This window comes from Trichoplax adhaerens, genomic scaffold, assembly GCF_000150275.1.
Source record: "Trichoplax adhaerens TRIADscaffold_3 genomic scaffold, whole genome shotgun sequence".
NCBI classification, from domain to species: Eukaryota; Metazoa; Placozoa; class Uniplacotomia; order Trichoplacea; family Trichoplacidae; genus Trichoplax; species Trichoplax adhaerens.
This window is the reverse complement of record NW_002060945.1, coordinates 7,921,735-7,949,182: the sequence shown is the minus strand read 5'-3', so window position 1 is coordinate 7,949,182 and position 27,448 is coordinate 7,921,735. Positions and strand designations below refer to the sequence as shown.

At 31.4% G+C, this 27,448-nt stretch overlaps 4 protein-coding genes across 4 annotated transcripts; 3 read left to right on the top strand and 1 right to left on the bottom strand.

Moving 5' to 3' along the window:
* Positions 1 to 4,438: 4,438 nt before the first annotated feature.
* TRIADDRAFT_21906 (uncharacterized protein) lies at positions 4,439 to 4,897 on the top strand (the record flags this gene model as incomplete). The annotated part of the gene is made up of 1 exon (XM_002111159.1): positions 4,439 to 4,897. A coding segment is annotated over one exon (459 nt), but the record flags the coding sequence as incomplete, so codon positions are not given.
* A 5,514-nt stretch (positions 4,898 to 10,411) lies between these two features.
* On the top strand, positions 10,412 to 13,491 carry TRIADDRAFT_22637 (uncharacterized protein; the record flags this gene model as incomplete). Its single annotated transcript, XM_002111158.1, has 10 exons — positions 10,412 to 10,517; positions 11,228 to 11,373; positions 11,620 to 11,781; positions 12,061 to 12,129; positions 12,194 to 12,255; positions 12,456 to 12,552; positions 12,642 to 12,773; positions 12,866 to 12,951; positions 13,109 to 13,195; positions 13,413 to 13,491. Coding segments are annotated over 10 exons (1,026 nt in total), but the record flags the coding sequence as incomplete, so codon positions are not given.
* Positions 13,492 to 17,383: 3,892 nt separating this feature from the next.
* On the top strand, positions 17,384 to 18,217 carry TRIADDRAFT_15389 (uncharacterized protein; the record flags this gene model as incomplete). Its single annotated transcript, XM_002111157.1, has 1 exon — positions 17,384 to 18,217. A coding segment is annotated over one exon (834 nt), but the record flags the coding sequence as incomplete, so codon positions are not given.
* An 8,151-nt stretch (positions 18,218 to 26,368) lies between these two features.
* On the bottom strand, positions 26,369 to 27,098 carry TRIADDRAFT_54902 (uncharacterized protein; the record flags this gene model as incomplete). Its single annotated transcript, XM_002110624.1, has 2 exons — positions 26,369 to 26,626; positions 26,931 to 27,098. 2 exons carry the CDS (start codon positions 27,096 to 27,098, stop codon positions 26,369 to 26,371), a joined length of 426 nt encoding a protein of 141 aa, XP_002110660.1.
* Positions 27,099 to 27,448: the final 350 nt, after the last annotated feature.

Genomic DNA, 27,448 nt, shown 5'->3' with positions numbered 1-27,448 from the left:
ATCATATCCGAAATACCTAAGACGAAACAAATGTAGATTACGTATGCATAATATATTAGAACTTTAAATCTAAACTAGGGGTGGTCGCTCTAGCTGTATTTAATTTCGATGTCTGCTGAATTTACAAATAACACTCATATCATAATTAAGCATTTGCACAGCGTGTTGCAAATACAATCATGAGTATTTAAACCGTACGTACTGTATATATACAGCATCTGTAACTCTTAAAAGTGAAGTATCTTTGATTATTACTATCTCTTCCTGCCTTTTTTCTTGGCGCCATTTGTGACATTTCAATAAATTGCCGGTAATTCGTACCACCTATCCGTTAACTCTATTTAAGTCATTTTATTTTTAAAGTTAACAGCAAATGCTGTGTTTCTTACTTGGCACATGGGTAGATAAAAAAACCTGGCACAAACAATAGAGTTATTTATGTATCTCTCTTGCCTCCGCTTGTAGCTTGTACGATATTGATCACCGGAAAAACTAGGATAAATTATACATTAAGAATATTGATGAATTTATCCTCTAATAACTTCCTTTTCAACTTAATAATACTGCAGTAGTAGAATTATGTATTTTATTGAAATTTTTTCTGACCTACTAAATAACGTGATTCTACAGTTGATTGCGTGATATATAGTTTTGATTCATACATACCATAATTTTTTTAATTATTATCATACGTATACATCTGATCGAATTTTCGTGATCTCAGCAAAGAGTATGGCGCCATCACACATGTTGCAAACAATAGTCAGACGGTTGATAGGAATGAAGACAATTAGCACCTTTAAGTATATGGCACTTTTACATTACAAAAGAGCGCTATCTAAAAGAGGTTCCTTAATAACTAAAATAATAGCCAAAAGCTGGATTTTACATAAAACATTTTTAGCACTTTTACATTACAAGAGAACGCTATCTAAAAGAGGTTCCGTAGCAATTAAAATAATAGCCAAAAGCTGGATTTTACATAAAACATGTTGTAGAACTTTAATTTAATTAGAACTATGTATTTTCTTACTAAATTTTCGCTTTAAAAGGGAGTATGATTAAAGCATTGATTACCGATTAATGAATGTCCAGCGAATAGCGATTGGTTATTTTCTACTTGATTTTTTTCCGAACAATGATTCCTAATACGGGTAAATAGAATATTTTACGCGTTTTGAAATTATTTTAAAGCGAGCTTTTTGCTATTACTAACATGATTTGATAAAGATCAATAGATCGTTGACCCTGGTTCAATATTTATGCTCTGAACTAATTTTAAGCATTATAGTAGCATTGTGTTAAGCAGTTTAATTTTTGCATTTCTACGTGCAAATAACATGAAATACGTGAAAACTACATCCATAGTAATTTTTTGAGGTGCTGCTCAGAAGTGATATTCTCTACTCGACTGTTGTTATAAAATTTAAAATAAGATAGCCCATTGATCATCTCCTTAACTTTTCCATCAGAAACGTATTTCTATTTTGGAAACTCGTTAAATTTCATTTTGAAGCTACTTGATCAGAGTTCACCATTTCAAAAAAGTTTCCATATATTGTATGATAGATTCCCACATCAGCGTTATTCGATACGGTAATATAGTATAAGTTCTATCACAAATATTATTATAATATTAACTATAACGATTAATTTAGGATAAAGAAGTTACATGATAAAATATCCCAATACATGGACTGTCCCCTAATAATGGGTACAGGACTGTATGATCATAATCAATAGTAACACTCGATGAATAAGTCATATAAAGTAAATTTTGGTAGTATTGAAGTTTAAGGTAGTAAAAAATCAACGTAGCAAGTGATCAAATTAATTAAACGCTAGAAAGTGACTTGAGTAAAATTTTGGATAACGTGATCAAAAGATTGTTGTAAACTGTTAATCAAAATTTCATAGTATATTCAAGCCTATATAATATTACCGAGAATAATTGAATTGGTAGCTGTGTTATATCTTATACTTCGCTCAAAAAAATTAATATGCTATCGGTAATAATTTAAGGCAGCTAAGTTAAGTTATTGCCTATTGCTAATGTATTTACTCTTGCGTTGCATCTATGCAAGAGCTAATACAGTATCATATCCAATATTCAAATCCGTGGCTGATTTTGGAAAAAATAATTTTAACAATAATAGCATATCTTCTGACGTAATTTGTAGCTATAATATATAATTGCAAGTGTGAATACTATAAAAGTATGTTATAAATTTAAGTTTGTTATGACGAAAAATAAAACTACGCGTGTTACAGAAATTACAACTACGAGCCTGCTGTCAGGTTCATCCTCCCTGATATTTACCCGCAGTACGACTCTAAATACTCACGATCTCCTATCATCAAGAGGAACAGCAAAACACCTTTTAGTCTCGTAGACAAAATTGAACCTAAACTTTATTGAAAAAGCCAGTCAATTCATGGTAATCTATATAGATTTAATTACATAATTATCAGCTTATAGATAATATTATGCAACTATGCAGTTATCTATTGAAAACCTGTAAAGCGTCATTGGCAATTAATGTCAATTTATTCCGAGATAAGTTATCTTACAGAAACTATGTTGCAACAGCCACGCAAAAGTTACTCCGCGACAAAGTGCAAGAAGGCTTATTTGACATTTCTGACATTAAATATTAGAGCAATAGATGAAGTCATCGATACCGTCCTGAGGTATTAATGTTAATTGTATGTGTATAGCTTACATCCTATCTTATTCCGGATATACTATATTGAGAAGTTGACTTTCAGTCTTATTTGGTAATATTGCATAGCCCTTTTGATAATTTCTGACCTCGGATATTTGACCTATACAAATAGTGACAAATACGAAGCAGAACAGCGAATTATTTATGTCCGATAAAATATATGAAAATATTTAGTTTATAATTCTATTAAAGTATTTTATAGTTTTGTAATGTATACGTAATTTCCATGTTGAAATGGTTGTAGGATATCTTAGTAAGAGCCAAAACACACATATTATGGATGTTGTATGATGTATCTGAAGTTATTCCTTTTAGGATACTGAGACATAACCATCATTCGTTTATTCTTTTTACACTACAGCTAGGTTGTTTTGACAATCCGTAACAAGTGTTAAGTAAAATTTTGGCTAGTATCAGCTAAATTAGAACAGTCGTCCCTCTTTTACATGTATCAATCATTCTTGAAAATACATCCATATAAACCGTGAAACAAAGAATTAACCCATGGTTACCGTTCTTGCGATATAAATATAAAATGACAACTACAACCCCTTAACGCATGCAATCCGCATCTTATTATACGATTTAAGGCTATTGTAAATCTCACTTTTTGAAATGTTTAAAAGTCAATTAAGTTCAGTATATCAATACAAGTGATTCATGTTATGTTCCCTGTAGCGTTACTATCATTTACCAGAATAAAAATATCCAAAAATAAGTAGCACTATGGACTTGCAATTTTTGCCATGGCCAAATAATTTTATCATCTACCTTGACTTGATTAACTGGTACACATAAAGGGTGACATTCCAATAACATGAAAATAGAGAAGTAATTGCCATTAACACAATCTACGTCATACTAAAGAGTTAATTAACGCCCAGACAGAATTCAAAAGATTTAATTTTTTCGCTAATAAAGCATTAGCGCTGAGGTATTAGTTGTCCATTTACTGATCTGACGTAAACTGGTTCTACTATTGATTAATTCACTAACGTGCCGGTACAATGTACATCAATCGCGAATTTTTAATAATAACGGTTTGTTTGCTTTAATTTATCAACATTCCTCTACTGTTTCTTGCATTTTTTACGATATTTTTTAACTATCAGTCCACTTTGTTGATGTAGTAAAGTTGTAATAGCGATTTTTTTTCTAAATTCAACTACCAGTACAATAGCATTGGGCATCAGCAGGTGTCGATATGAGTAATGTCACAAACTCTTATTAAAATAGGCTAAAATTAATAGCCGCTTCCGGTAACAATTCCGAATTTCAATAGATCTCATGGAAACACCGTACGCTTTTAAGTAGTCTATTATACATTGTAAACTTATCAATGATGTATTAAATAATAATATTGTTTCAATTCTGTTTTATGATCTACTTGTACACGATACTAACACAAGCGTAACTATTATTTTATACTTGCCAAATCTTATAATAAGTGCATCATTCCTAATTAACATATTTGTAGTTTGCGTTACCACAAATAAAACTAGTTTAAATAATGCAGCGATTGTATATAGACAATACGTGCAAGTCTTTGTCATCGCTAGTGTATTAAAAGCTACAGTAATCAGTGAGAACATTAAGTAAGAGAGAAGCGTTGCCTTCTTCATGTCTACTGTTGAAAGATTGAAATAAGGAGGAAAGTAAGCATGGATAATATTACAACTATTGCAGTTTCAGCCTTTTCAACTAGCAACGTAATGCTAACCGCCGATCCAATATTCCATCCAGCATCGGCTGAAGATATTGTAAAATCAATTTTTTTATGCCTAATAAGCATTATTGGTATTTTAAGCAATGTCACAGTTATAATTTTACTTTCACGGCAACATACTTTACCATTAGTAACCTATTATTTCTTCTTTAATTTGGCCGTAGCTGATTTACTATCTTCAGTTATATGTTCACCCGTCCTTGCGGTACTACAACTAGTTCATTATACATGGCCTTTTGGTGCAGCTATGTGTAAGATTGTGCCATTCCTACAAACATTATCAATTGGAGCATCATCATTTGCTACACTAGCTATCAGTATTGAGCGCTGTTTAGCGGCTACGAAACCGCTCACTTATGGCATAACATCTAATGTATGGACTAAACGTGCAATTATTTGTTTAATTTGGCTAGCCGCTGTAGCTTACGCCTTACCAACTCTATTTGTAACGGATGTACAACATTATTATCTACCCAATGGCAGGATAACGATTTGTAGAAATACTCAAGTCTACCCTGATAGCCTTATTTATTTCGCTATTGGTGGCTTATTGCTTTACGTATTGCCAATGGTTATTATAGCTGTTTGCTACTGGAAGATATTGGCCGCTATGAAAAGTAAAACAAATGGTATTACTGGCATCAAAAGCAATGTAGAAACTGACAAAAAAGGTTGGTTGGTTCAGAAGCAGACGATTTTAACGGCGGTTATTATCATTATAGTTCATTTCCTGTGTTGGATAATGTTTTATGCTTTTGTCTTAAGTGCTTTAACCAATCAGTTAACAAATATTTCGGCATCATCTGCAGCAAACATTGAGTATGCAGCTCGACTATTTGGTTATTCGAATGCATGTTGGAATCCTATAATTTATGTTCTACGCGGGAAATTATTACAATATAGACGTAGGCTGTCGCGGTCAAACTTGTCCTCTTCAAATTTAACTAATTTTTCTACACGCCGAAAATCTAGTACGTTTATGGATTTGAACGCTGTTATGACTAAAAAGTCTGGCCATAGCGATACAAAAGATAAATTAGCGGCTTTTATCTAAATTGTGATCATGGAGATATACTGTACATTGAACGATTGATTCTCAAGCTGACGTATATCATGGCAACGAGAATACGCGTGGATTACACTACAAGTGTGATAGAATCTTTATTTCTTACTTTAGTTCATGGAATGAAATTTTGATATTTACGTTGATATAAATACACATCTAAAGTCAAATGATTAAATTGAATAGTATTTATTTTATAACAAAATATGAATTAATTCCTTATGATACGTGGTACAAGATGCTTTCTTACTAGGTACCTTGAAAGTTTAATATATCGGATTGCATTCTATCGCTGAATGGGTGACTAGATTGTAGTATAACTTTTGATGTTATGATTACGACCCCTGTGTCTGAATAAAAAATTTCCTTTACGTTGGCCATGTGAATCCGGAGTTGGCATTTAGTTGGAGTGAGGTTACAGAACACTATTGGTAACTAGCGTATGATCAGTCCTCCTTTCGTACAGTATCGCAATTTTAGTCGAGTTGTACATTTTCTTTTTATAATCCTTTAAAATTGTAGTTTAATTTAGTAGCTATTTTCGACTGATTGATAATCATATAATTAATACTGGTCTCGATGTACGCGATTGTATCTGTCGATGAACTGGGATTCTTGTGGCCTTTATGAAGAATTTACCCTACGAATTTCTTTTATTGAAATTGTTTAATATGCTATCAAGTAGAATAGATAATTATAATTCTACACGCATTTAATCTATGAACGCTTAGCTAAGAATTGAGATTGATTGTGCTAGTATTTAGTCAAGCTAAATCTTTAGGCACTATAGGTGATTTATTACGTCGAAATCAAAGCATAAATGATTCTTGGCTCTGTTATTAGTTCGCTGCTATCCTTGCAATTCTATTCCATTATCCTGCAGTACAGTATATACGGTAAATTGTTACTACGACAATACAGAAAGCAACTTGCTTTAATTACGGTATGAAAGAGAAAACGATGACTAATGTGCATTGATAAATATTCTTATCTGTATTATTTAATGTACCATAGTAAGGATCTAATTGCGATCTCAAGCTGTTGTACTCGCTCAGTGAATGAATCCATATATTGACTTCTTTGAAGGGAAAATTTGAGCCTTGGCGAATGATATGAGAAATTTTAACTGTAGTAGAGTCTAGCATATGAGTAGGATAGAACTTTATTTACAGTAAGTACTCTTGATCATACTTTGCATTTGAGGATGGTACGTTCACGGTTTACAGTAGAACAACCTATCTCTGGCTTTCGGTAAATAGTTCATTTGTAGCTATACATCAACTCGTCCCGTGTACTACTATACCCAAGTCTAAAAACTAGCAGTTTTGCTGCACAATCTCTTAAAAATTCTAATATGATATAATCATTAATTGATCTTAACTACTCGTACGCCTATGTAGGTAATGCTGTGGTGTAGTGAGGGAAAAAATGGATTTGATATACTAAATAATAATTAATTATTATTATTAACGACATGGTCATAAATCAAGTCATGAATTGCCAGAAGTTGCCATGAACTTTATTGCATTTTCGGTCTATATCAATAAACAAATTATAACCAAACAAATTGTTGCTGTCAAAACCCTCCCTATCTGTTACCACTTAAAACAAACAATCATCATCAAAGTTCGACTGTTTGCTGGCTTAAATCGAATAGTCATCATTTGTAAATCACGGTTCTTTGTCGTTGTTTGAAATAGGCGAACGGCAACAACTCACTGACAATTATAAAGGAGCATATGACAGAAGAGAAGAGACATTGGTCGCAGCTACTTTAGAAGGTTGGTGGCTGCTTTAAAGGGTAAATCAAAAGAGAATAAGGGATGAGCCTTGACTACCTGAAAATACGCATGCTCATAAGCATGCTGTGCACTAGAGACCCTTTATTATTGAGAGAGTCTCTACTGTGCACTAGTGCACACTGCACAGTGCAGTACAGTACTGTACTTCATAGAGGGTTTCTAGTGTACTGTACACTAGAGAGTAGAGACCCTCTTTTAACCCTTAGATAATTAGAGAAGGGTCTGTCGCGTACACTGTACATTGCACTACAATAGCTTCACAAAAGTGAAGACAAAAGTTAACTGTAATCCAGAAGTTACACGAGGAAGTTGCTTTAAGGCATGAGTTACGTATAAAATATAGTACCGTCATTTTACAGTATAATAAAAAAATTGCTCTTCAAAATATTGAAGATTTTGTATGAGATTTGATACTGAACTTAACTTGATCACTGTACAGTACTGTACTTTCTTTTTACAGTACTGTACAGTATATCGTCTGATTCCGAAATGTCAAATGTCAAACGGGCTACCGGTACCGGCTACCGACTGGTAGGTCACGAGATAGCCAATCAGATTGCCCGATTCACGCGAAAAAATGTTTCGACCGTCATTTTTTTCTCATCTCTCATTGAAATAGTTCATCTGTTATCGTGATAAAGGTTAACTGAACTTTTGACACGTCAAGGTTAGAGACACTGTACACTGTACTGTACAGTATACTGTACTGTAATACTGCGATTGTATTGTACTGTACAGTGTACAGTATCCTTGCATACTGTAAAAGTCCAGATCTCGAACCATGTCTTTATCAATCTCTATCGAATTTCTGTACTGTACTGTATGTTTGCTGTACAGTACAGAAATTGGATAGAGAGATCTTGACCTCTAGACCACCCTAATTAGACATGCCACACATCCAAGAACGTATGAGAACGTGTAATTTGTAGCTGGCATATTCAAACTTTTTACACACGATCCTACTGTAGGTACAGTAGTAGTACAGTGTACAGTACAGTACAGGGAAAAGAAAGTAGGCGGTACTGAATGGTACGCCACCACCACGTTACGGTACTGAAACTGGCTGATAGATTACCAGGTACAAGTGACGGCAACTTTATACGTAGTCGATGTCATTCGATCTACAATAATCTTTCAATTCAGCAAGGGTGACAACCGTCGTCATTGACATCTTCGGCAGTTTGTCAGTCAACGATTTGGTAATTGACAGTGAATTTCCCGAAAATTAATTTTACCGCCACTGAGAGTGGAACAGTTTCTTCTTGCAAGCCAAAATTAAACGATCTTACACATCATCGGTGCTCTTCTTCATCACAGTGACCACAGTGACCACAGTGACTATCGCATTAAATCATTGATTGGATTGTTGAACCGGAATAGAGCTGAAATATTTCCACAAGAATGTTAACAAAAGGGTAAGTCAAGTTCCATGACCTTGCTTCTACTCGTATCATCACTATACAGTAGTAAGTCATAGTGACGGTTGCTATGCATGAAAATCTCCAATACGATAATATCGAATGATTTCAGGGAACTATTGCCGACATAACCGGTAGGCAAAGATGTTCGGTTATAAGCCACAGATAGCACAGTGCTACAATTCAAGGCGAACCTTCGCAGATAGTTGTCGCAACTGTTAATATGATACTGTTACTACTAGATGGTCATAGTAATAACGAAGGTTATGAAACTGAAAGAAAAAGAAAACTAGAATAGCGTTGCGCTAACAACTGTAATCTATACACATAAATTTTCATACAATTTAGTAAAGGACATACTAAAAGACGTAAAGATATGTTGATGTTTTGTGATTAGTTCATTTCGTGGGCTTATTACGTGCGTATACTGTACTGTAACTGTTACATTTCCATTAATTTTACAATATCGACGTGGATATGTGCACTCATTGAACTATACAGTACATGCAACATGCAGGTATGTGACAGCAATGACGCAAAAGTTGACCGATAGACTGTTTTGTAGTTCATTCGAAAGCTTCCTACTATGGCAATGCTACTGCACTTACACTAAATGATTGAAGGAGTTTATGAAATGCAGTTTACAGTACTGTTGTCAATCCTGTACGTTTTAAAGAGTGTTATCCTTCGGTTGGAATGTAGTATTTGGACGTTCTGTTATTAAAACATGCAGTAGACAGCGTATTCCTAAACATTGGAATATTTTCTATGTGAATGAAGAAGAGAGAGTTCACTTCTTGTTAAGATTAACCATTAAAGCAACAGTGCCATAAAACAAGTATTACGTACTTCGTAAATTTATCAATGAAACGCGATAAAAAGATCGAAATAAAATTGTACAGTACGTTGTTGCAATGTAGCTTGTAATGAATTATCACAATTACCCCTCAATATCATCCACATGACGACGCTAGATACCGTATATCCTAAAACTATGCGTATAAACTTTTAAAATCGAGGTGATTCAGCAAAAATCAATGTTTTCCTTTTAATATGGTAATGATATGTATAGTATAAACAGTGCAGTAGAAGACATGAATAAACGTCGCTTTTATGTATTGTTTTCTCACTATTGTCAACTATTTTGCATAATAACGTTCGCGGTAATCTCTCATCATAGATAATAACTTGATGATAGTTTAAATCAGTTATGCCTTGTCGGTATTCTAATCGTTATCCATTCCGTAAGAATTGGCAATTAACATAATATACATATATAGCAACTGGGTTCATTGATCCGAACTTGGTACCAACAAGGGTTTTAAGCTAAAGTACTTTTTATAAATTTGTTTACGCTAGTACAAGACAGTATGATAGATAAACTATCCATTCATATTTTCGACCATTAAAAAATTTGTTCGAAGAATAATTTACCAGGACATCCTACTAAGTAATAAAGCTAGCGAAGCTTCTAAAGCTGATACTGTCGTAGTGCGACTGGGATACATTAACAATTGAATTACCAGCTAAGAGGATATTCTGACTTGCAGCATTCGAAAATTTGATTCTGCCCATACCTGCTTATTAACCATGTAAAGGAAAGAGATCAATTATTATACGTTCGTATGCTAGCTAATTAATCTATTATCTATATAACCCTAACCTTTGATAGGTCTCTTCCGATAACATACATCGATGGCTTTCATGATATCGAAGCTGTTAGAAAGATGGAATATAGGCGATTGGGTAACACGGATATGGATGTATCCGTAATAGGATTTGGTATGTTGGTTATAATATTACAAGTAAATCTTAAAATCTTCCTAACTGCTGCACTTAATATGGCAAAAAATATACTTCTGTAATACGCGTGTGATTGTAGGTTTCAGCTATTCAGATGATATCCATGTAGTTGTTGCATTATTGCAATTTTCTAATCAGTTGATGTAAAGAAATTAATTACAACTTTACCACTCACCAGTCCCGATATATAGTACTAGTTGACAACGTAGCGATACCCAATATTATTGCATGCTGTACTGAGATAGATATATAGGTAGCTTTGATACTATAGCCGATAACAGTTTCAATACTATGAATGATAGTTTTAAGGTATAAATCTGCTGTCAAGAGGTAGAAAAAGTTTGGTGTTTATACTTAGCGGCTCTACTTTCCGACCGTATAGAAATAAGTATTTATAAGAGGCCCGGATTTTATGCTTCATATCGTGCTGTAAAGATATAGTATTAATGTCTACTTGACATTGGTTCTTAATGTACCGTAATGCAGTAAGTGTGTAGTAGAAACTATCGTAACTGTTCTATGAGACTTTCGTACATCCATTGGTAGAATTTTAATATACATCATATCAGAATTGGATAATAGCAATCGCTACTGCTGTGGAAATAAGTTCAATATTTCCCTTGCGGTACACAGCCTGATGGTGATCTACTTAACTTTTTAGTACTTAAAGCCCAATTTACCAATTACAGGTGGTGCTGCTCTTAGTAGTTTTTACAGTCGCATTAGTGACAACGACGGTATTGAGTTAGTTGAATACGCCATTAAGCAGGGGATCAACTTTATTGATACTGCACCATGGTATGGATATGGTAGATCTGAAAGTCTTTTAGGCAAGGTAAACGTTATTGTGCAACTATTAAATTTTGATATACCTGAAGTGTAATTAAATTGTGAACTTGTATATGCGCCAATAGTATAGTATATAATTTATGTTATTACTATACTGTACTCTGCATATCCTATACTGCAAATATGTATTTATGTATAAGTAGGTATCTTATCATTTAAATATATTCGTTTGATGTGTTTGTAAGGTCATTACATCATCTCCTACTGAATTAGAAATGTTTTATACGAGCAGGTATTACCAAATATCCCACGAGATGCATATTATATTGCAACTAAAGTAGGACGCTATGAACCAAGTACTGACAGGATGTTTGATTTCTCTGCGAAAAAAATATTTGCCAGCGTTGATAACAGCCTAAGAACAATGAAACTTGACTACCTAGATATATTGCAGGTAGCTTATCTTCCAGTTACTATCAGTTTCTATAACATAAAACAATAAAAGTTTTCTAAATGAAACAGAATTGTCGGTCTTAAGTTTACTCGTACGTGTATATTAGTGACCGCCGACATAGTGAACAACGGTAATTTACAGCTAGCTTATAATTTGTAAGGCATTTTCAGAGATAATATTTACAATAACCTCAAAAATCTATCCTACTCTGTTATTACAAATAAATTGTGATTGAGTTAAACAAAGGAGTCTTAAAATTCACTATAAATGTGTACATAGGTACACGATCTGGAATTTGCTCCTTCTGTGGATCAAATTATAAACGAAACTTTGCCAGCGCTGAAAATGGTAAATACTTTAACGAAGCTTTTTAGAAAATTTTAGCCTGATAATGGTACCAATTATTCATTAGATCAAAGATAGCGGCAAAGTGAGATATATTGGTATTACCGGCTACCCGTTAAACATTCTTAAGTAAGACAATTTAATTATAATAGTCAATTGTTAAAGACTACTGCACGCTCGTATTACACTAAACCTATCGCATCTTTGCTTAGCGGTAATTTTTATTGCATGTAAGGAAGACTCTTTATTTAAGCGAGATAACTTTGCTCTAGCTATCAATTACGTAGATTTTAATGATTTATTTAAGCCTTTAAATTTTTGAAATATAGAAATGTGGCTGAAAATGCAAAGATCGATACCATTCTTAGCTATTGTCGCTACTGTTTATTCGATACATCACTAAAGAATTATATGGACTTTTTTGAGGTACAGTTTTTCCATGTGCTTTTTAATTTGCTTATGCGTAGTATGAGTGATAAGCCTCATTTTCCTCAACGTAACTCCATTGTATGTAGTCTTGTGGGTTGGGTGTGATCAATGCTGCACCAATTGGAATGGGTTTACTGTCTCAGAGTGGTCCTCCGGAATGGCATCCAGCTACTACTGAAATTAAAGACGCTTGTCGAAAAGCAGTAAATTATTGCAATGTGAGCACTAAACATTATATATCTAGTTTGCAAGTTTGTGCTAATTGTTTTGATCGCGTCATTTTACATCATCCTTTTATAATATATTCCAGAAAATTGGCGTTGATATATGTAAATTAGCTGTACGCTCTTGTATTGACTGCAAGAGATTGGCAACAACAGTTATTAGCTCGACAAAGTAAGTTATATTGTGCAGCTGCTTATAAAGTTTTCTCTATTAGAAATCTTTGACAGTTTCTCTAACATATCAGTTAATATAAGCGTATGACGTTAATATGTAATGAGATCAATCCCTTATTATAGTAGTAAAATTTTTCAAATTTACTTCCTTTAAGTATCGATATTTTGAAAAGTAATCTTACTACTGCGCATGAGCCGCTAACCCAAGCTGAACTTAGAGCGTTGAAATACATCAAAAATAAGTAAGTCATTTTTAGTTCCTCCTTAATCATTTCAAAATATAAAGTAATCGTCTTGTAAAATACATTTTATTGGCCATCTATCAATGATATCGTTTTGGAGTAACCATTGATGTTTATTATTCACTGGGTTAACTTTAAATGAAACATTTTAGATGTTAACACATTCAAAATGTGGTGTTGAATATGCATGATTGAAATGTTACACTATCTTATGTAGATATTTCCAAGATCTTAAGAGCAACGATTGGGAAGGATTTGAAGTAGCTAAATATCGTAGACAATTGAACGGGCATTAATTAACCGTGGAAATGATCGCCTAGATGGCTAGATGAGATTTTGAAGTTTTAATCATTATTATTCTAATATTGTTCCTAATTGGTTCAAGATTTTTAAAATCAGTTTCCATCCTTACTTAATTAAATGGATATTTTCTTTATTATTTTGGACTTAATTTTTACATTGTATCGGTTACTATAACGCTTAGAATGGTTAGAATTTGCTTCTTTTATACTTTTATTACTTTCTATTCCCACATTCGGCTAAAATTAAGTTGCCTATTGGATTTGGCGTTTAAGTATATATTATTTATTGTTTAGACATGCATTTCTATAATTTTTTATGATCGCTTCAATTTCAAATAAGGATTATTTATTATGCGTGCGTATTTTCTGTAGCATGTATATATACGTGTATGTAAATTTTTCAGTCTGATCATATCAAGCTAGTAGGATTGGAAATATAACTTTGAAATACACTAGATGATCGTTCATGCATACTTGATATGTATGAATTCGATCATACGCGTATTCGTATTTAGAGGATTTTCGTCTCTATTCAGTAATATTGATGGTGATGAACATCATCGCTGGATCATGCTTGGGACATATTTAATATATTTTAATGAACTAATTGAGCGGCATTAGCGAAGCAATTACCGTCGCAAGTAATAGAAAATGAATTAGTTTAATCTGAATATTTAAATTTTGAATTAAGACCTGATAGTATTCTTTTAATCTCTAGTCATAATCTTAATGTAACGATGAGAAAGGTTTCTAATAGTTCTTGATAAATTATGCGTTTGCCTCCGAAGAATTTATTACTCATGTAATTGACATTATTCCATAGGGAAAATGATTTATTCTATATCGTAATCATGTATGTTTTACTAATATGTAAAATGTTATCGAATTCATTATTAACGAACATTAGAAAGTTACATTAAAATCAAAGTTGCCAAATGTGACTGATAATTCTTACCAGTACATAGTCCAAATTTATAGCATATGAAGAGAACAGTGCTCCTTCAACGACTTTAAATTAATGTGGGAAAGTGTTCGATCCTTATACTTCTTTTAACATTAAGTTAGCAAGCCTACGATAGCTATTGGTAAGTACCTGAAATTAACTACCAGTTTGTCTACTTTGGTTTTTAATTTTCAGGCAGCTTGATACACATAATTAAAGAAACAATGATAAAATGTTTAGATCCATATTTACGATGTTGTATCAATAAAAGCTGACCTACTGAAATGATACCAGCGGATAGCAAACGATCTATCGCTGGTCATCTATTCCAATACCATCAATATTGATAAAACCATTAAGGATTACATAAAATTATTCTAATCTATCACAGGTAAGGTTAGTTCTTATTTTATGCAAGTACAATTTCAACTGACTTCATGGCAGGTGCAATGCAATCAGCAATAGTATTGTCAATTATAATTTATTCAATTAAAATGATAGGAAAATTATGCAATTTATAGTACAAAAGTCAATCTGTATAACTGATCGACTCCGATTATAGTATTTATGTTTTTCATTGACATCCATTCTTAATTAATACGAAGATGCTAAAATTATTAGAGCTTTCTATCATGCAAGATAATGATTGTAAAACTCCGACATCTTGGAATTCCTCCTCCCACGCGTGCAGTAGCTTTCGATTATAAATTAATAACATCTTTATCGCTGGTATAAGTTGATTTAAGAGCTCATTTTTGTACTAAACTATAAAATAAAATAACTATAGAATAACTACGATTAGTAAACGGCGACTTCTAGACCTTTTGAGGCAACATGAATAAGGGCTTTATATTCTGTTTTGGTACCCTTAATAGTAAAAAATATGAAAAAGCATTCTACCATGCAGTCGATTGTCTTATTCAGTATTTATACCTATTCAATCTGAATTCTATTTCAAAATCAAAAGTTGAGAAGACATAACAGTGTGTAATTTTTTCTTCTGTCACTAAGTTGTATTGTGTATTTAATTTACGATATAAAAAAAGCATAAAAATTCGACCTACTATCGCCAGAAATGATATTGTCGAGGCGCTAACATCATACAAGTACAATTTGATTAATTAATTATTCGTGCTGGCTATCATTCATAAGTCCCGTATTTTGTTTTAGAATTGAAAGTTTTCGTTCTATTTTGATCTCTTTTATGATCGTAAAAATATAAAATTAGAAATCTAAAAAAGTAAAATTATTCATTCGTCGACATGATATAATTTATCCATTACCAATAAACAAGATTAGTGTAGCTGTGATTGATTAAATACCATTCATTTCATTAATTAAAAATCGGGGTCTCTACTCAAGACGTTCAATCATTTTATTCTTTAATTACTAATTGTGAATAAAAACTCCCTGAATCAACGTACGATAGATAGATGGTAAGTAAGTAATTAAGTATGTATATGTATTTTTCCCTTTTCCCAATTTTTTTCAATTGAAATAGAATGCTAAAGAATAAAAGCAATTTTACTAAATATATCCTATGCCTGAGACAAATATAAATTGTTATTCGTAATATTCAATACTGTGGTAATTTTTATACTGTTATCAAAGCATATAGCAGGTCGTGGTGGTAGGAAATTATGGTATTGTTAAGTAGTTATTGATAGTTTTAGTGCACAGATCAAATTCAGTCTTTTAACAAGATTGAATAGAATCCCTCGCAATAGGAATAAACTAAAGCCGCAGTCGAAGATTAATAAAGAGTTATAACTAGACAAGTTATAACCTCTGATTATTCTCCCATTGATGAAAACTATAGTACAGTAGTATCTTACATATCAATGACATAAAAAGGATCGAGAACAATGAAGTAGACAATTAATTTTTATTTAGATCGTTTGATTAGATTGGTTATACAACTATATTCAGCTTATTCGTTATGGCTACTGCCATTTATGTTAGCAACTGAATATCTTAACATCTGTAACCTAATCAACAAGAATCAATATCATAACAACACGCCAGATCCAATCAGTTATCGTTACTTTCGATAAAAGTATTCATTCAGAGCTCAGCAAACTCGAATAGATTAGAGATAATAAAGGAATTGACGATATAGGGATTGAAATTAATAGTTGAGATCGGATTGGAACATTTGAATTTAGAAATCAAGATGAACTGATTTATGCAAAGAGAATAGAGATGATCAGAAATATTTTAACATTTTAAGCGCGTTATTACATACTCTACTTTTACTTAAGCAAGTAAATTGAATTCAGAAGCTACTTTGGTTATTATTCTCAGATCAGCATAAGATTTCTGTGACTCATCAATGCTTGGGATAGTAATCTCTGATAATACGCCTCTGATATTATCGTATACGTACATAATTATAATTATTAACTAAAGTGAAGAGTTACTTTTATCATTATTTGAAATTATCATTTAATTGCCGTCAATAAGACCTTACCGGGTATCTGAAACATTTCAGTTAAAAGTTTCAGTTACAGCCTCATTACTGGTTAACAGCAAGCAGATTATGGTGGTAAGATTATTGAAATTTTAATGTCAAAATATGATATTAATTGTAATAGTCATACAAAATTATGAATATAAAATAAATTACTAGTTAATAGATAATCTGTACACTAAATTTAACTACTAAGCTTGCATAAAATTGGGCAATTTAAGTACAAGTTATTTGTAAAGAATTCAAAATTTTTTATATTTACTGTCTTTTTGCTTTCCATTAGGGCTATTACAATTCACATTAATCAAATCGAGAGAAGTGTATTTTTACATGTGCTGCTAAAGTAGGCAGAAAAATCTTTTTAGTTCTTATCCGGAGGAAAGGAAATCTTACGTATTGAAAAAATGAATTTCAAAGATCAGCTTCGTCTTAATCGGACCAATTATTATAAATCGATAATTCTGGCTAAAGTATTTTGCTATAGTGCCGTTTTCATCCTAGGAGTTATCAGTAATTTGTTAGTCTTATCAATATATTGGCAAAAAAGAAAATTCAATTCAGCAAAGCAATATTTTTTCTCTAATTTAGCTATCGCCGATTTATTAGTCTGCATATTTTGTATGCCAGTGGCTACTATATTGACATTTACTGGTAATGACTGGATATTTGGTGAATTATTATGCAAGCTAATTCCTTTTATACAAATGTTATCCATTGCAGCGTCAGCCACTTCAGTTTTAGCAATTACATTTGAGCGATTGTATGCTATCGTTTATCCGTTAACATTTAGTAAAATATTTAATCGTAAAAGACGGAAAGTAATGATATCTATGACTTGGTTACTATCAGGCATCTATGCCATACCCAAGTTAATTATTTCCAATGTACAAACACAAGGTGACTATAGTGCATGTCAAGCCAATTGGACTGATACATCAGATCGAGTTTATATTGCTTTCGGTGGTGTTACTTTGCATGCTTTGCCAGTTTTTATTGCATCCTCAACTTATATTTATATGGTCTATAAATCAAATAACAGCGTTCACAGTGAGCAAAAAATATGTGTTAATATGAAATTACATCGTAAAGCTATGCGAACTGCAGTTACCGTAGTAATAGTGCAAGTCATATCATGGCTACCCTTTTACATTGTATCTATAACATATTCATCAATCATTTTCCCCCCGAGAAATGCAGATGAAACAGAAGACAAGCTATTTTTTGTAGCTCGTTTATTTGGCTATGCTAATTCCTGTTGGAATCCACTAATCTATGCTATGAATAGTACAAACTTTCGTCTAAAATTTCTTTATATCTTCCGATTTAAAAAAAAGATATAACTATGGGGACGCCTAATGACTTCATGGATACGTACTTGTGTATATTGTTATTTATCTTCTCACCAAGAGTAAATTATTATATCATCAATTTAAGTAATACTTTTCTTAGTCTTATCATTACCAAGTGGTTATTATAATATAACCATATGGTGTAATATTACCATAGTTCTATTTATGTTATCAGCAAGAAGATGAATGCTATTACAAAGATTTTAGTCAATGCCGGATATGCTGTTGTCATGAGCAAATTTAAAAATATGTAGACCATCTATAGTCCGGCAGATGTACGTGTATGATAGAGCAACCTTCGGGTAATGAATCAAATTCATTATAATTATAAAAATTCCCAAATTATTTCCTAGGATATTACTGTAAATACGCTAGGTTATGTATTGAAACAAATTGAATATCATAGTTTTGCAATATTACATTAAAAGATTTTTAGAAAGTTTAATTGATCACCATTTGCCATTTTCCCTCACATTTCTTGTCAAAGACAGTTTTTTACCGTATAATTCAGCTCGCTATTTAGTCACAATCATATCTTTATTCTCAATATTGCTAAACAATTGATAAAGCTGTTTGCCTCAATTTGTTTTGCTACCTACGTTGTATGTAATAATGCTGAAAGTTAAATAACTAATAAAGTAGGCAATCCATTCATGAGACTTCTATGCTGTTTATCAAGATTTCTAGTCAAATTTTATTCGGTTGATTAGCTAAAGCAATAGTTAATTTATACTGTTTGTTCAGCATTAGTCATAACTTAGTTAAAAATGAAAAGTATCTAAATTTATTTCTAAATTGACTACTCACTATCGTATATGGATAAAGTAGTAGGTTAATAGTCACTTTTGATTCAATCTATTTTATTCATTAGGCTTTATTCCTCAAAACTAGCCATCGTTAGCATGTATCAACAATATTAACTCAAAAATAAGTAATCCTAATTACTAATAGATAATCAAGCTTTAGGATTAAACACGTTAAATAAGGATTTCTGCCAGGCGTGATTAATAACTATATCTATTGATAAGCGTTACTTTTAAAAATTACGATAGCTAATTCCTGATACCTACTCGTATTATAGAAAATCCGAAATTTCTGTTGATTTCATTGCAAATTTGTTCTGAAAAAATATTTGTTATTATGATTTAAATTTTTCAAAAGATTATTTTCGATTTGTCTTTCGCGGCGTGATATTTATATGTAAATGCAGATGCATACTTGTACGATTTGATTGCTCTCTATCCCTAAACCTACTTGCTATTGCAGTTTTGGGAAAATATCAGTAATAACTGTATGCTCTATACCATTATATCTACGGTTTTAGTATTCACAGACTGTATTACAAAAGAACCTATCGTTTATTTCATTTTGGATAACTTTGATATCTCCGGCCCATTTTACTTATACCTTTCACCAAATTTTATTGGGATAATCTACCCTGCTCAGACACATTTACATAGTAATGCTCGTATGTTATTTACGTAAATTTATTAACAAAGTTACTCCGATAAATGTGATGTCGAACAGATATTACGATATGGGTGCTATTAAAAGTCATGATCTCTATTTTATTATCATTCTCATCACAAATATAAAAGCTCAGTGTTAATGTGATCAATGAAAATAATATATGATTGTATCAGCTCGTATTGCGAAATCTTAGGCGAACATTTTTCTCGTAATGGGCGCTATAGAAAATTTTTACTTGGTTTAGCCTTCATACGATATCCGCATATCATTGTATTATACTGGCGCTATACTTTATAGTCTAAACATATGACAGTGACCTTACACATAATGGTTGATAGTTTACAGTATAATTGTTGTCTTGACAGCAAATATTATTCTGATTTATTTTTAAGTTAAATACAACATAAAATGCTATGTATATATATATACTATAGGTGAATTGCTTTATATTGATTTCTACTCTCTGCACGTACGCATACAAGTAAACAAACAGATACACGCATGTATATATAACATACCGTAACATATATATATATACTTTTATATAACTTATTTGCTGTTTTAATTTATTCTGCAGCATCTGCTCTTTATTTCTGGATATGACATCGAGTATATAAGATTTATACTCGTTAAAGTATTGGCGAATCGATCATTATTAAATAGGTTAGCCAATGATCATAACATACTATTGCAATATGAATTTATAGTTCTATTATATGTGCGTATGGCTTATAAATCACTCTTATTCTGCTCGATATAATATTGGATTGTGATATTTAATATGTAGCTAAATATTAACGCAAATTCAAAGGAGTGAAACTTGCGTTTTGAAGTTTCCGTTTTAAAGTCAAAGTAGGGACCCTTAATTAATATGGAAGTAAAAAATTTATTAATAATTTCTAAAGTACAGGATGCTGGGAATCAGAATGATGCATTGATCCAGTTAAAAATCTAGGTATTCATTATTACAGTTGTATTACAGTCAACACCTGGCATCTATCTAGCGTTAGTAAATTGTTATTCACCTTAAATTCATGTAAATCCGCAGCTATTACCTACACGATATATATAATTTAAGTCGATTAATTTTAATGCATTGATCATAGTATTGCTTACTTAGTAAACAACCTAGATAAGAATGCATTATAGTATATTCCAAAAGCTAAACGCCTTAGTAACGCCTTTGTTGTCTTTTACAAGGCTAAAGTATTAAAAGTGTGATTGAATCGATCTCGGAAGTATTCCGCCTAGTGAAACGATTTGCTGTATATTGCTGAATTTATGCTGTGGATACAGACTCTAAGCATATTCTACAGTGTAAAGGTGTTATTTTCTAATATTAATTAACAAATTTCACTTTAGTATATATTTTTTAAAGCTGATTTTCTATAACATATGAGTAGATGACGATTATAAATATTCCAATATATTATAACTCGCTTGATAAAATCAATTAAAGCTATTATTATAAATTAAACGAAAATAAAACTAATTTTAGATTAATTACTTTACAGATTTAACATAATCTATAATCAGTTTGTGAACTATACCCCTAGTATTATTATTCAAACCGATTATTGCCTTAACTTGTGCCGTACTGTAAATAATAATTACTTTATATAGAATTTCTCGCGAATCACGACCGTTGCGGAAGCATGATCGTCAAATAAAAGATATATCTCTAAATTTTCTCTAATTTAAAGGAATAAATTTGATCAAGAAACAATTAGATCTTTCAATTGGTTAGATGCTAATTATTTTGTTTTAATGCACCAGAAACGGATGTTAATCTAATAAAAGGTGATTCATAACGCTTGGATAAAATCTCATATTATAGAAATCTTTGGGATTTGATTTTAAGTTTAATCAACTTATTCCAAAGTGAGCTTACACAAATCCTAATTTAATATTAATGCACCAAGATGCTAGCTATTAGTAGTAAAAATTTTTTACTTGTAATTTTTTTATTCTAATATTCATAGAAAAACTACACTGCTATACCCTAATGCCGTCTAACTGTTAAGAGATATTGGGATAAATTCTGGCATAGCATGTTACAATTCATTAGAATCAATATATATTAGACTTTAATAAGATAATAATATTTCATAATTCTCTATAGTTTGAATGAAGTATTAAGCTATGAAATCATTCTCGATTTAATCGGAAATTTAAATCCAGGAAAAAAATTTTCGCAAATGCATGTAACTACTGGTATCAAAAGTTAATTACTTTACAGTGTAGCTTTTGTAATGCCAGTTACAGGAAATTTTAAATTTTAAAAGATGGAATACTTGGTGACGTCATATACTATTTATGCTTCATGGATGTGCGACAGTGTTATGTACTGTATTAGCGTAGAAATATCTATGTTAGGATAATTTTGTTAGTTTATCCTTATTTAGTTAACTTCTAATTTGGATATACTGTGTTTTAATATAGCACTGGCTTTTCATGATAGTAACATATATACATATACCAAAATTAAAAGTTATATTAGGGAATACGAATTATATACTTACAGTTCGAATCATTTTGATTGTAACTTACTTATGGTAGATTGTAAATTATCGTGGAAATGTCCCGTTATAGGATATATCGTAATTGGACTATTCTGTATTAGTCATCAGATTTCTATATTCGCAAATACTGTTGTCTGCATTAGGAAGCAGTAGCTAAAATCAATATCCAATTCAGTGAATGATTTCAAAGTTAATCGTACTGACTATGACTCATGAACTGTTAAGGAAGAGTACATAAACACAATATATCGCGTAATAAGTTTAATTCTTAAATTTAGTGTTTAACGTAAAATACGAAGCGTTTACGTCTTTGTGTAGTCTGCTAATAGAGCAAAAGCGTCCCTGATTAGTGCAGATATCGTTCCTTGATACGTGGTTCAAGAAATTGTCTTATTGATTGTACATTACGTTATCTTGTTGCAAAGCTGTTTTGTGACAGGATGGAAGGTTGATTATCGTAATTATCCTAGCTATTAGAGCAAACAACAGTACTAATGAACGAAAATATCATTTAGCCTATAGTATGTTCAACGTCAAGCTCAACATCGACACAAAAACAAATTAATTTCAAGGTAGGATTAGGTTAGGGCACCCAGTAGTCGTTATTGTGAATTAAACCATATCTCCTTCTATCCTGATAGTGCTTTACGATATTGAATCCTTTCACTATGGTTGCATTCCATTAAAGCGCATCATTTTTTCAAAATAGAGATTATCTCACTCAGATTGCCTTATACATGAGCGAGTTATCTATCCTGAAAGAAATATATAATTATTTTTAGAGTAAGTACGGTCCAGAAATAGAAGAATCTTATCCTGCTAGGAAAACTTTGAATAACACAAAATAATTATCATTTTATTATTAGGTTTATGCTTGTTAGTCTAAATCGCCCGAATTTGTTTTTTAATCGATCTGTGAAATTTATGCTTCCATTCTAAAATTTAAGTATAGTGTTGGGTGATAATATCTATTTAATGTTTCATATAACTATATAGATTTAGCTTGTTATTAGTGGGCATTTATCTTCGCGATACTGAAATCATGACAACGTTAATGATCTTCACAACTTTTCCTTTGAAATCTGGAAGAACAAATTCGGTATAAATGTTATAATTTAATTTTCCCGAAAAGTTTCGAATTTTTTTGTGAAAGGCTTATTAGTATAGCTTATTAGAGTAGAAAACAATCATTTAAACTAAATCTCTTTAGATAATTAATTTCATGCTTCTTCCAAATAGGAATCTAAATTACAAAATCGCTCACACCGGTTTGAAATTATGCGAGTAAACCCCGATAGAGATTAATTTAGGCTCAGCTTTTATCCTTAAGTCCATTAGGATTAGCTATTATATTTAAAATAATTTGACAACGATAAAATTTTGAATAGATAGATAGGATATCTACTACAATAGATCCCATTAAAGAATTTTTATTCTTACTTTAGTTATAAAGGCATAAATAGAAGTAATTCGGTTAAATTGAAATGAAAGGCATAAGTAATTAAGGAATAGAGAATATTTGTCAACAATTTATACCTCGTATAAATCGATAAAGCAATACGGGTGATCGATCATGCGAGTATACACCAAAATTTTAGCTATCGAACGATCTACAGTTTTTCCATGCATTACCACGCTTATTTTTTTTATATCAAAATGTCTTATTTCATGTTATTAAGAATCGCTGACTAATAAAATGCAAAATGGATAGAATCAAGCCTACATCTTAGTCCTGAACTGTCAGCTAATAACTAAACCAGTTTTATTGCTGCTATAGAATTTAACGACCATTTTTTATCGCTAGTAAATACGATCGGTACATAGCAAATTCACTTTAATAAGCAATAAATAAAAAGTAAGATATTAATGATGCTACCTTAGAATTCAATGATTTATTATGCAATAATCATGAAATGAAACTATGATTTACCGTAAAAGCCATTCGAAATGATTCTATGTAATTCGTAAATACTACCGAAATTGTAAATTATCTATCGAACATTATCAGACTACTTTTAAGGAACTGGACTGATGGGCCCTATTTTTGAATGCAATTCTCTATTCTGCATATTTTATTACTATTGTTAGTACTTGAAAATAAATTGCTATAAAATATATTTACGAAATTAAATTGTAAGCAAATAATTCTATTTTATCTGTCCCTTTCACCGTAATTTAAGCCAGTAATGAAAGATTTCTATTTTGCTAACATCTGCTAAGATAAACTCACTTAATTTCTGTACCAATACCCATATAAAGATTGTACCATGATGATGATTTATGGAATAATAAAATCAATCTTCCTTACCGATTATCACGCCAGTATAGACGGATTACCTACAGTATGTATGGCAAGAAGAATAAAAAATAATTTTAATGCAGTAATTTAGATATTCATTTTATCATAAATCCTCTCCTTTTATCACTACTTCTGTTTTGCGATCACATTCATTCAATTGATTGGTGAATAATATTGGTTAAAATTTCGCCTTTTACAGGAAATGAGAAAACAGACTTTTCAACGCATCCTTTATGCTGTATACTAATATATAATAAATCATTCTATGATAAGTGTTACTGTTTTCCATGGATGGTTGACGATGTAAATTTGGTTAAGTAAATAAAAATCTCTTGAAATTCATTTCGTAATTTAATTTATTTGACGACAATATTCAGTCTTTAGCCTCAACGAAGAAGCTGTCCTTATTAAAGATAATTTAATTTAACAATAGGTTGGTATAATGCGTATTAGAAATTTATTAATAAAGCTGGACCTTTTTAATTCGTCTTAGCCATGTCTCAGATTTTGAATAAGGGGTCGAACGTATTTTATTGAAAGAAAAGATAGCGGTCAACAGTTTTAGATTTTCTAAAATTTCATATTAAATGCAACATTTAATAGATTCATCGTTAATTTCATTTTTTTTAATCTTGTCGGAAACAATAATTTGAAATCCAAGGTAGTACATTTCATAGGTTAATTATTTGATCCAATAGCAAAGATGCTGTCACGTACTATCGACCTATCTTAGATGAACTATTTGATATAAATTACTTAAATTTATATTTACGCCAATTTATTTCTTATAAGTTAGTTCATGCACTAATACCTTTAGTCTAAATTATTATTGCGATACAGCAAATTATAGTTCGACCATAATTGAATCAGACTTTAATAATTTGTATATGATTAAAGTATTTATATCAACATATATTTTCTAAATTGAGCATTTGGTAGCTTTCATTATTACATCACGAGATATTTATAGATTCTATAATTTTATAAGCAACATATATTTTTAAAAATTAAGGCGTTGATATTGATATCTTATAAGGCAGCCCACGGATTAATATCTTTTCGTGGAATCTATTATAGCGGCAGGATAAATGTAAATTCTATCACATCATAAGTATATCTTAACTTTGACCAGCAATATACCCTATGTGAAGATAGAAACACTGATTTATAACGAATATCCTTGATATACTATTATCGACGATCAAAGTCACTGTTTGCTTAACGTATTATCTGATTTCATTTCAATGATAGCAAAGGTAAAGAAATTTTTTGCAGTAATTTCAATTGCCGCCTAACTCTGCATGCAGAAATTAGATTTCAACAGTTAGACAGTTGAGTAGAAGAAAACATTGCAATTGACGCTGATAAAAGATTTTTGTAGCAGAAGCACACTAACGCAACAGCTTAATTATAATGATATCAGCATATTATAACAGAAGTAACTACTTCTTTTGTCAAAACCTAAATTGGATTAGTTATTGGATGAATTCTTTAATCGATTTCTGTAGGTAGAATGTCGTTATTCGATCATTCTTAGACGAGATACTTTCGTGTCATAAAATTTAAGTAGAGCTTATAAATCAATGTTTTTAAAATTATATTATTTCGTCACTGGGCTACGATTTGCAAATGTTTTAGCTCCGTAAACCCTTTCCAATACTACGTTCAGCTATTATAAAATGGTCAATATCAAGCGAGTACTTGAATTAGAAAGGGAAATACTACAATAAGTTACTAGATCAAGTTATTTAATACTCTATATTAAAAGTGGATAGTATAGTTGTTTCAACTGCTGGTAGGTAGCTGGTAATTGCCATTTTACATCACATTCGGACTATCCTCACTGCCATTGGTAGTACTTTTACAGTCCTCTCTTTTTTTATCGGTGAGATAGGCGCTACTTATACGGCGTGCAACTTCTTCTTTATCTTCTTTTAATTTCGTCCCTTCTCGTACTTTATCTTGCATTGCTTTTATAATATGGCTTAAAATTTCATCCCAAACCGATGCAATTTTATCAGTGTAATTATTGCCTAAGGCCTTAGTCAGCATGAATCGAAATGCCTGAGGAACATACTATAAATGAATTAGATATGAATAGAATATTGTTAATGTTAGTAAAAGTAATCTTGTATCGAATATAAAAAAAATACTCACACTGGACTACTATATCCTCTATACAACCTTATTCTACAAGTAAGTAAATTTGTATTATCTATGTTTCAATTTACAATTAGTAATCGTTTAAAATTTTAATAATTCTGTATAACAAATAATATGGTAGTTGAAACTGTTAATGAATTTAATTCGTCTGAACTTAAAACGATTTAAAATTTAAGAATAGTTGTAAATAAGCTTTTGATTCAGTTTGATAGCTTACATCTAAGTAATCTGCTTCAATTCCATAGCTGCAATGTCTGTTACCAATAGCGCTAAATAAGAAAATGCAACCATTTGAATCAAATTCTATCTCTAGCATGGTCTCAATGGCTTTCATGAAACGTAGGCCATGACTTCGAACGAGTGGATCCTTTATCAAATCTTTCATATCGTTGAAAAATTCCACTGAAGTAAAATATTGCTTGGCGTCAGGAATAATTTGAAATAGCCTGTAAGAATGAATAATTAAATTTTATAGCGTTCATTTTTTCTATCTTAGCTAAAGAGCAAATGCTATTCACGAATAAAGACAGATTTCTCGATCTTTTTTCCCCTCAAATAATGAAGATTAGGTTATACTGGCAGCGATTATGCTATGATTATGTATGTTATAATCCATATTTTAAACTGCTGAGTGATTCTATAAATGCAGCGCAAGCGATTTTATAGATACGGAAATGACAATATAACATAAATAAAATTGAAATCTCATTGATTACAAGCAGACGATTTCATAAA